Genomic DNA, 11109 nt, shown 5'->3' with positions numbered 1-11109 from the left:
CACCCCTGTGTGAACCTTTTTATCTGCTGTATAGCACAGAAGGATATGGAGGAGACGGGGTGACCGGCCTCGGAGAAATGACGTGCGTTAGGGGACTTAGGTTCATTTCTCCTTACAGCAGTCCTGTGTTCTATAATACGTGTTCTTATCGGGCGACTGGTTTTGTCCAGATTCTGCTTATTGCATGGACAAGAGAGGAGGTATTTGACATCAGACGAGCTGCAGGTAAGGAGCTTTTTGATAGTGTATTGTGAACAGACACAAATAGCGTGTATTGTTACGTTGTGTAACTAGATACTGGCCCTCCGACCATATGACTGCTGGAACATGTTCAACCTGCCACATAAACCCTGCAGACAAGATCCTATGTGTGGCATCAAAATGTACAGTGAAATCAATTGAAGAGCGATGTGAATACATCAGAAGGGAGTGTTGGAGTAAAAAGTTCACAGGTTATGATGAAAGATTCTTACCAACTAAATATATGACCTTATTGAGCGTTAGCCCATTGTATACTTTTTAAAGTAAAGCTCGACAGCCCAAAACTCTCCATTGAAACAAACACTTTCAAACTAATATGATATCAGACAAACCAGATGTTACTTTGGCTAACTCATTTATTACTTGAGTGTACATTCTTGGCATATGTATGGTAGGTACATCCAACACAGGCTTTCCAGCAGAGTAACTAGCCCTGAGAGAATATGTTAAACATTGTATTATACCTTGTCTGCACTGTGGCTATGTCACATTTGGTATCGGTGTTGATGTATTTGATTGGATCCCCGTTAGTAGTTGCGATAGCGGCAGCTACTCTTTCTGAGGTCCACACAAAACATGAGACATGACATAATACAGAACATTAATAGACAAGAACAACTCAAGGACAGAACTACATAAATGTACATTTAAATGTCGGCTTAGACTACTAATGGGCTGAGTCTAATTACAGGGACTTCTATGAACAGATGCACTGTCCTATGACTAATAGGATGCATTTCAAACAGCATTCTGTCCGGCAACACAACGTCAACAGCTTGGAAAAAGAAGAGATGTGTAAACTGTACGCATGACATTTGAAATAAAACAGTGATACATGGTTCAAGTAGCCAAACTGAAGTGATATGCCAGTTATGTGATTCTTTTCGGCTGCTTACATTTAAACAACGGCAGTCTATGGACACCAAAACGAGTTACAAACTGTATTTAAAACAATGCAAGAAATGGTCGTTCTAAAAATATGTAAGCAATTAGATAGATTGATTATTCAACTAAATCGTGCAAGTCGTTCAGAAGTTCTGCCGATGACATCCAAAAGTCAGCCTCCGGTTGTCAACAGATGTATGTGAATGTTGATGTGAAACACAAAAATATCATCAAGGGCCAGGGGACTCTGTCGTCTATTGATGTTCTTTATTCTACTCCTTTCATGAACTCTAAAAACTCTGGAATGAAGGGGAGGAGAAGGGGAGTCATTTAGTCAACTACAATCTTAATTGAACACAAAGAAAAAAGGATTTACTCACTTTGGTCACTACACTGCTTTACTTGTGAATAATATGTTACCATGCATCATTTATATTGACAATTTCCTTTCCAGCAGTGAAATATACATATTTTCAATTGCATCATTATCATGAATGCAAGATCAGAGGAAGGAATGCTTCTGTCTCCATAGTATGACATTGTCAAAACCTCACCGTCGTAGTCGATTTTCCCATCGTTGTTCTTGTCTCCGTCCTTCATGAGCTCTTCAATGTCGTCCTCAGTGATGGCCTCCCCTGTGGCCTCCAGCATTACCTTCAGCTCCTGCAGGTCTATATAGCCGTCCGCATTCCTGGGGGCATAGGAGAAGAGGATTATTTACACTGCTTTACAAATCTGTTCCTTGCTGGGACCACCCATACAAAAATGCATGCACGCATGAATGTAAGTCACTTTGGATAAAAGTGTCTGCTAAATGGCACAAATTATTATTATTATAATATATTTATTTACCTGGCTACATGACTGTTTCTGTATTTAAAAAGGCTTCATAGTTGCCAATGACAAGTAGGCTAAAAGAGAAACTAGCTGTCACAACAAGCTACAACTATAGTGTACATTCCTGTGTATCTCTATCCTGGTGGTAGAATTGCACCAACTGATCCAATAAATATGATTTACAAAAAAATGTGTAGTTATCAAGAACCATCTAAGGCAAAATTTCTCTTTTTTGAATATAAAAATCTTAAACGTTCAGCTGGAGTCGGTGTAGTGAGTGCTGTCATATATCAACCATGTGGGTTCTGCACATTGGTGATAGCAGGGTAAGGTACTCCTATAGAGTGTTGAACATGTTAGTCCTGGTGAAAAGCACTGTATAAATCTAATACGCTATAATCCATCCATAAACTGTGGGTTAGTTGGATAAGACTATGAAGAGTTACTTTTCCAGAGTTCATCCCCCCTATGAGTCTCCTCGTGTACTTATGAGGATAAACATACTTGTCAAACATGCAGAAGAGATCTGCCAGTTCCTCCTCTGTTTTCCCTTTGCTGTCGTCCTTCATACACCTCACCATCATCACTAGGAACTCATCAAAGTCCACAGTTCCACTGCCTGCAAAGACACAGCAACAGGATGATGTTGCACAACGTTTTGGGTCAAGGAGCCTGTCTTTGATATATAGACCTTCATTTGATTACTCTTTTTTTGCTGAGAATTTTCCTGCACCGCAGGAAATGCATATGAGCTTTGGGATTTACATGAATTCACTGAAAACCCTCACCAACACATGGTTATATTAACCGTATTGCACTTTTCATGTAGTCTACTTTTGGCCAGCTAATAGCCTAACCACTGATCAAGCAATATTATGGACTAAACGTTGTAATCCTGTTGCTGCAGGACTAGGAGCCTACCGTATGAGCTAAACTACTTCTATGCTCGTTTCGAAGCAAATAACACTGAAACATGCATGAGAGCACCAGCTGTACCGGAAGACTGTGTGATCACGCTCTCCGCAGCCGATGTGAGTGAGTGCCAGACGATTACCAGGATGTGTACTGTGAGCATGCGCTGACCAACTAGCAAGTGTCTTCACTGACATTTTCAACCTCTCCCTGTCCGAGTCTGTAATACCAACATGTTTCAAGCAGACCACCATAGTGCCTGTGCCTAAGAACACTAAGGTAACCTGCCTAAATGACTACCGACCCGTAGCATTCACGTGCTTTGAAGTGGTTTGAAAGGCTGGTCATGTCTCACCTCAACACCATCATCCCAGAAACCCTAGACCCACTACAATTTGCATACCGCCCAAACAGATCCACAGATGATGCAGTCTATATTGCACTCCACACTGCCCTTTCCCATCTGGACAGAAGGAACACCTATGTGAGAATGCTATTCATTGACAGCGTTCAACACCATAGTGCCCTCAAAGCTCATCACTAAGCTAAGGACCCTAGGACTAAACACCTCCCTCTGCAACTGGATCCTGGACTTCCTGACGGGCCGCCCCCAGTTGGTAAGGGTAGGTAACAACACATCCACCACGCTGATCCTCAACACAGGTGCCCCTCAGGGGTGCTTGCCTAGCCCCCTCCTGGTACTCCCTGTTCACTCATGACTGCACGGCCAGGCACGACTCCATCATTAAATTTGCCGATGACACAACAGTGGTAGGCCTGATCACCGACAGTAATGAGACAGCCTATAGGGAGGAGGTCAGAGGCCTGGCCGTGTGATGCCAGGACGACAACCTCTCCCTCAACGTTATCAAGACAAAAGGAGATTATTGTGGACTACAGGAAAAAGAGGTCCGAGCACACTCACATTCTCATCGACTGGGCTGCAGTGGAGCAGGTTGAGAACTTCAAGTTATTTGGTGTCCACATTACCAACAAACTAACGTGGTCCAAGTACACCATGACAGTCTTGAAGAGGGCACGACAAAGTCCTCAGATCCTCAAAACTTTCTACAGCTGCACCATCGAGAGCATCCCGACTGGTTGCATCACTGCCTGGTATGGCAACTGCTCGGCCTCCGACCGCAAGGCACTACAGAGGGTAGTGCAAACGGCCAAGTACATCAAGCTTCCTGCCATCCAGGACCTCTATACCAGGCGGTGTCAGAGGAAGGCCCTGATAATTGTTAAAGACTCCAGCCACCCCAGTCATAAACCGCTCACTCTGCTACCACACGGCAAGCGGTAATGGAGCGCCAAGTCTAGGTCCAAGAGGCTTCTAAACAGCTTCTGCCCCTAAGCCATAAGACTCCTGAACATCTAGTCAAATGGCTACCCAGACTATTCACATTGCTTCCCCCCCCCTCCTCCCCTCTCCACACCACTGCCACTCTCTGTTGTCATCTATGCATAATTACTTTAATTAACTCTACCTACATGTACATACTACCTCAACTAACCGGTGGCCCAGCACATTGACTCTGTACCGGCACCCCCTGTATGTATTATTTTTTTACTGCTCCTTTTAATTACTTGTTACTCTTGTATCTTATTCTTGTTCGTTTAGGGGCTCGTAAGAAAGCATTTCACTGTAAGGTCTACTACACCTGTTGTATTTAGCGCATTTGACTAATAAAATTTGATTTGATTTTACTTTTGATTATTTTGCTGTGACCATATAGGTCAAATTAAGATCCTACATCTGTAGCAGTTACATGTCACGAGATACTCTACTCAGCCATGTGATGTTTTTCATTTGTGTGTTTACGGTCTTACAAAGAACAGTGTACAACTGTCCCTGCTGAGCCATGAATTGGCCTTTTGATGAGCAGACCACTAGTGCTTGTCTTTGTTGTGTACCATTCTTGTCCACGTCTGATGAGCTCACCAAATACTCTCATACGTGAATCATTATGGGAACTATTGATGGGAAATAAATGTGCCTATTGTGATCATTTGAGTCTCTCTTTCATGTGTGTGTGTTTACCATCTTCATCCACCTCATCGATCATCTCCTGCAGCTCCTCGGGGGTGGGGTTCTGCCCCAGCATCCTCATCACCTTGCCCAGCTCCTTGGTACTGATGCAGCCGTCCTCCGCATCCTGGATAAAGATGTCAAAGGCCGCCTTGAACTCTGGAACACACAGCACAGCACAGGACCATATTTCTAATTCTTTTCCACCCCTCTGTTTCCATGGCCAGGTCTATGTGTGGGCTACTGTAGGGTAAAAAAAAATTCTCAGTCAATCATCTTATTTAATCCTCCTGAGAAATCGAACGTTTACTTTTAATTTTGGCCTGAAGGAGAGAATGGTACACATTTTTAAGCTTAATATTGTTTTAGATGTGATTCAATTGAGCGAAACTTGAGGATATATCCCACATAGATTAGCAAACCATAATGAAATACAAATGAATACATTTTACATACCGTTTTTCTGCTCGTCTGTCAGCTGCTCTACCTATTTAAGAAATGGAACGTTTTCAGAAGCAATTGAATCAATGTATTTTATGGAATCCATTCTTTAACTACAGTTGTACATTACTTTTACAAACCCAAATCATAACGTCGATTTACTGTTTTTACTGCATAATGTCTTAATTTTCATTCTTGCAATAACATGTATATGATACCTCTATTACCTATGTTCTTCCATTCATTTTAATGTTTTTTTGTGGAGTTTTCAGATTACTCTGTGAGAAAGGTCGCGTCCTAAATCATAAACAGTTGATAGAGAAATCTAGTGTATGAAAATAATCCTTCAGAGGACTTACAGTAAACTCCAGAGCGCGGAACCCATTCTCTGGAACAGTTCACCTCAAATGTTTCTTTAGTTTACACATAGCTTATTCACCCACCAAAGGTACAGTTTTGTTTGGTCCTTCACACTTGGTCATCCATCCTGGAAAAGCTACCACAAATGTGAGAGGGCGACAGCTGCTTATGTAAGAGTTCATTGTCTGTCGTCCACCACAAATGAAACACACACTCTGAACAATGTCCATCCAAACATCGATACACACACACACACATTCCAGTGTGTTTTACTTAAGTTCGACTCCTCTAGCTGTCATTTCCAGCTGAAACATGCGTAGTAGTCCAGCCCACCAGCCGCCAGGCAACAGGCAGGGATAGCTAGGCAGAGAAACATACAGCCCTGCCAGCGGCTCACACAGATAATGGTGGGGGGGGGGGGGTATCTAGACCTGAAGCCCTCCTCTGACATCACAGAAACACACATGGAGGAGTCTCTGAGCAACTGGCCTAAATTAGCCTATGAGAAGTGGGACTGCTCCATTTGTAGTCATGAATTAACCCACAGTGTGGACCAAGGTCTTGTCCTGCTTCTGGCCCTGGAGTGCTCCTATCAACCCTGATAGGCTTCAAGAGGCACGGCATCTAGATGTATGGCGTCTCGCCTCACTCCTCAAAAGCTGGTGTTGTGTGTGTTCGCTTGACAGACACAGTTTGTTATGGAAGTTGAATTATCTGAGCAATGTCAGAATTACAAATTGCTAAATTCTTGGACATTTTGCTGGGGAATATCCATATGTATATCATTTGAAATAATTGTTTATCTAAACATTTTTACCCTCTATGTTTTAAAAAAACTAAGTATTAGAGGCACCTTTCATTAAAGTCAATGGTGAATCCTGAAGTGTTCATTTGAAATAATAACCCAACTTTACACAGAAATCTGACAACAATTTTGACTTAACTTGGCAGAGACCACATAACCAAAAACTTGTCTCACCTATCACTGAAAATCCCAAATTGAACATATTTCAATCAATTCTTATATTATGACGCTCCGTACCAAATACAAACACTTTCACTGTCTCCCTAAACAATATGCCCTGTTGTAGGAGTGAAAGGGACATACCGCTGCTTTGTAGATGTCGTTCATGGTGGCGGCTTGACTTGGCCACTGCCCGTCTGTCCGTGGGGTGTAGTGGCAGAGAGGAGGGAGTTAGACCACAGCTAGGAGCAGGACACTGGCCCCATGCTGGGAGGGTTTTATAACTGGAGCCTGGCAGGGCCTGGTCCCTCCCTACCCTGCTTGCCTGTCCAGCCCTCTTGGTGTCTCACGTGCATCTGTGTGTGTATGCGTGTGTGTAACAATAACCAGGCTCAGATAAAAATGAGCCAACTCTTAGGGGGCACACTTTAGAATGGAATGAAGTGAAGGGGAATGCACGGCGAACCCTAATCTCCAGGGAGGCGGCTAGAGACACTCAACATTCCACCATTAAACTGTGACCAGAGGGGCAAAGGAGAGGGCCAGGGAAGGCAGACCAGAGCAAAAGGGGGCTTCGGACAGGAGTGGGCAAGGAGAGGGCCAGGGAAGGCAGACCAGAGCAAAAGGGGGCTTTGGACAGGAGTGGGCAAGGAGAGGGCCAGGGAAGGCAGACCAGAGCAAAAGGGGGCTTCGGACATGAGTGGGCAAGGAGAGGGCCAGGGAAGGCAGACCAGAGCAAAAGGGGGCTTTGGACAGGAGTGGGCAAGGAGAGGGCCAGGGAAGGCAGACCAGAGCAAAAGGGGGCTTCGGACATGAGTGGGCAAGGAGAGGGCCAGGGAAGGCAGACCAGAGCAAAAGGGGGCTTTGGACAGGAGTGGGCAGAGGGTGGGTAACTGAACAGAGCATGGGGTTCAGGGAGGTGAGATGGGGCGGGGGCACGTGTGGGAGGCAGGGTAATTCACACAGGTTTGTGTGTTGTGGAGTGGGAGGGGTCTGTGGGATATAGACGTGTGCATCAGAGGAGGTTCATTGGGGAGGATGGGCTCACGGGAATGGCTGGATTCCATGTGTTGGATGCCATGCCGTTTACTCAGTTCCAGACACTATTATGAGTCATCCTTCTCTCAGCAGCCTCCACTGGTGTGCATGAGTTTGTGAGTGAGCACGTGCATGTTTATGTCTGTGTGTGTCATTAATACACATTTAACTGACAAGGGTTTTGTCCAATTTTATATTATCTTATCTGACACGGTCCATTCAAAATGTCAGCTCACTCCCTCCAAATTGTACAGTTAAATGTCAATGTACTCTAATGGATGAATGTATACATTGTCCTACTCATTGACTAAAAGCATTTTACCAAATAGCATTTTGAAGAAGAAAAAAAACGTTGAAAAATATAGAGTTTACAATATATTTAATTATATCATACATGTGATTGTGGGCCCATGAAGCTATATAAACTACATACAGTCAGTCAGCAGAGGGCAGTGTTGACTGTCTTGTTTTAATAGAGATGTTGTTATGCAGGTAGGTGTGCAACAGAATATTCCATTTATCAACAGGGGGCTCAAGTCAGAAATCTGGGTCAATTACAAGAACGTGAATTTGCCTAAAACCATGTGAAAACATGAATGAAATAAACACCTTATAATAGACTAAGGAAGATAATTCCTTTGTGCATTGTATATCATGGGTAGGTCTACAGACAAGTCTATTGTGGATGTGGAATGAAACCGTAGCACCTCAGCTCACCCCTCTGGACACATCTGAACCACAACAGAGTCAACCATTTTAGCCACAAAATATCCTATATATTCCTGCTACTGTGCTGCACTCTCCCTGCTATGTCACTGTGTTGGATAGGAAAGGACAGTCACTCCAAAGGCATCATACATGTACAACATGTGCCTTGTCAATATCATCCATTTGTATGCACACACCATTTATTCTACACAGGAATATTATTCAGAGATAATGAATATGACCATCAGCATTCCCTCATAATCTTGCCATGCGTGATGGCTCTAAGACCCACAAAGTGTGACCGTATTAATGAAGGTATAGTGCTGAGACAGGGACTTTGAGTTATTGGTGATCCTGCTGTGTTCTAATGGGATGCTGATGGGGACTGGCACAGTTTATGAACATCATAGCACAACAACACAACAGCAGCCCAGAGAGAGAGAGAGCTTGACGCATCTCTCCTCGCACAACATTCACAGAGACAGAGGCCACACTGAAGCATCACCATCGTTCATTTTTATAGATGTTTCATAGCCGGACCCCACACTCTAGAAACATCACTCACCTACAGAGCATTCACGCAGTGAGAGACAGGTTGGAAACACCATCATCACTCATGAAGACTAGCCTCAGTCACATACAGAGAGCCTGCACTGAACTAACATCATCACTGACATCTACAGCTTTTGTAGAGATAGAGCAGCCTGGTCGCATTGACTTTACATAACATAGTAAAGTAAATCTGAATCACTCGAAGTAGTATGATATGTTACGTTTGGTATGGCTACTTAAGACAAAAACGAAAGTAGGGTGGTTGGTCGGGGTTGCTGGATGGGCATGTAACGCGAACGTCTAGCAACCCACAGGTTGCAAATTCGAATCTCATCAAGGACAATTTCAGCTAATTAGCAACTTTTCAACTACTTACTACTTTTTAGCTACATTGCAACTACTTAGCAGGTTAGCTAACCCTTCCCCTAACCCTTTTAGCTAACCCTAGCCCTAACACCTAGCCTAGCTAACATTAGCCAGCTAGCTAATGTTAGCCACCTAGCTAGAATTTGTAACATATCATAAGTTTAGCAAATTCATAAAATGTAGTATGTTTTGCGAATTCGGAACATATAGTACGTTTTGCAAATTTGTTCCATTTAATACGGATTGTAATTTGTAACATATCATACTAAATTATTGATGGACATCCACAAATGAATACATAACATAATAAATTAAATGGAGTGTCTCGACTTTACGTACAGAATAATACAAAATGCTCTGAGACCAGGTTGCACAGAGGGAGAAAGACCCTCACCAACAAAGAAACTTCACCGAGAGAGAGACTGATCTGAAAAACATCAGTGATATATGTATCCATGGCTCTCACAGACAGATAGTTCTCACAGTGAGACCCTGCCTGAGTCCAACAGACATCACACTTTGTGTGACAATACACAACATCGATATGAAGGAAACAAGGAACGGAATCTCAACATATATTTCTATAGAGAGAAGATAATATTGTGGTTATGTGTCTATTAAGGCTAAACTCAGGGCTAACTAGAATAAAGGATTATGGGAGATTGAAGCAGGGGATGCTGTCATTCCTATATCTTCAGTCTTTCCTATTTGCCCTCAAAACGCATCATGACAATTTTCACAGTGATACGATGCAAGAAGTCCCCATTTTACCTGCTGCACCTCCCGCCATTGACATGCAAGGTAAGCTGTGTGTCCTCATTGGTAAGGTTGGTTTCCTCTCCTGTTTGTTATCATCTCCCCTCAAAGCATGCTGATGAGTCTACAGTATCCACCAGACAGATGACCTGAGCGTATGTTGTTCCAGTATTAATGAGCATCTCTACAGGGGGCAGTAGATTCTAATGTAAAGCCTATCTCTCTCTCTGACTGAACCAGAAACACAGAGAAAGAAGGAAGTCTATCTACAGTGGGTTGGCATGCTGACAGAGCCTGGAGAAGCCCACATCAAAAAGAGCATATGGAGGGCAGTTTTCACTGGAGCACTCCACCAGTTTCCTCTTACAGAGGAAGGGGCTGCTGACGAAAGAGCTAGCCATCTCTCCACACACCGTAATCAGACAGCACATCTCAAATCCAAAATTCACTGCACACCGCTTTTTGAGAGGTTGCCATAGAAACTCTGCTGGGTTGTAGCGGGCAGAAAATGAGAGATGAGTGGGGCTATTCCTCCCCCTTTTGTACACACATACATATGTGCAAATGCACGCGCGCACACACACGCGCGCACACACACACACACCCCCGCACACACACACACACACACACACACACACACACACACACACACACACACACACACACACACACACACACACACACACACACACACACACACGTCATTAGCACAGACAAATGCACACACGCACACAAATGCACACGCATGCACAGTCCCAATGCACGCACACACACAGACACACACAGGTTTTGCAGTCATTATTTATTCCCTCGTAACCTTAATGAGAACCATTTATGCAGATGTTATGGATGACTTAATACACATGTCCAAATGATTATATTTCATGCGTCATAGTGAAGATAAGAATGAACTTCATTGGGTGCCTTGGCTCAGGTTGAATCAGGATAGGAATAGTATTCAGGGTCTACATTAGCCTAGACGGCAAATCGGTTGTCG

At 43.6% G+C, this 11109-nt stretch overlaps 1 protein-coding gene across 1 annotated transcript; it reads right to left on the bottom strand.

Annotated features, from left to right (window-relative positions):
* Positions 1 to 599: 599 nt before the first annotated feature.
* Positions 600 to 6986, bottom strand: LOC118359633 (troponin C, slow skeletal and cardiac muscles-like). The gene is made up of 6 exons (XM_035738199.2): positions 6837 to 6986; positions 5384 to 5414; positions 4940 to 5086; positions 2488 to 2602; positions 1701 to 1837; positions 600 to 1445 (listed from the first exon to the last, which is right to left on the bottom strand). The coding sequence occupies exons 1-6, from the start codon at positions 6858 to 6860 to the stop codon at positions 1414 to 1416; spliced, it is 486 nt and encodes a 161-aa protein (XP_035594092.1). The 5' UTR covers positions 6861 to 6986; the 3' UTR covers positions 600 to 1413.
* Positions 6987 to 11109: the final 4123 nt, after the last annotated feature.

This window comes from Oncorhynchus keta, chromosome 27 (genome assembly GCF_023373465.1).
Source record: "Oncorhynchus keta strain PuntledgeMale-10-30-2019 chromosome 27, Oket_V2, whole genome shotgun sequence".
Lineage (NCBI taxonomy): Eukaryota > Metazoa > Chordata > Actinopteri > Salmoniformes > Salmonidae > Oncorhynchus > Oncorhynchus keta.
This window is presented reverse-complemented; position numbering and strand designations above follow the sequence as displayed.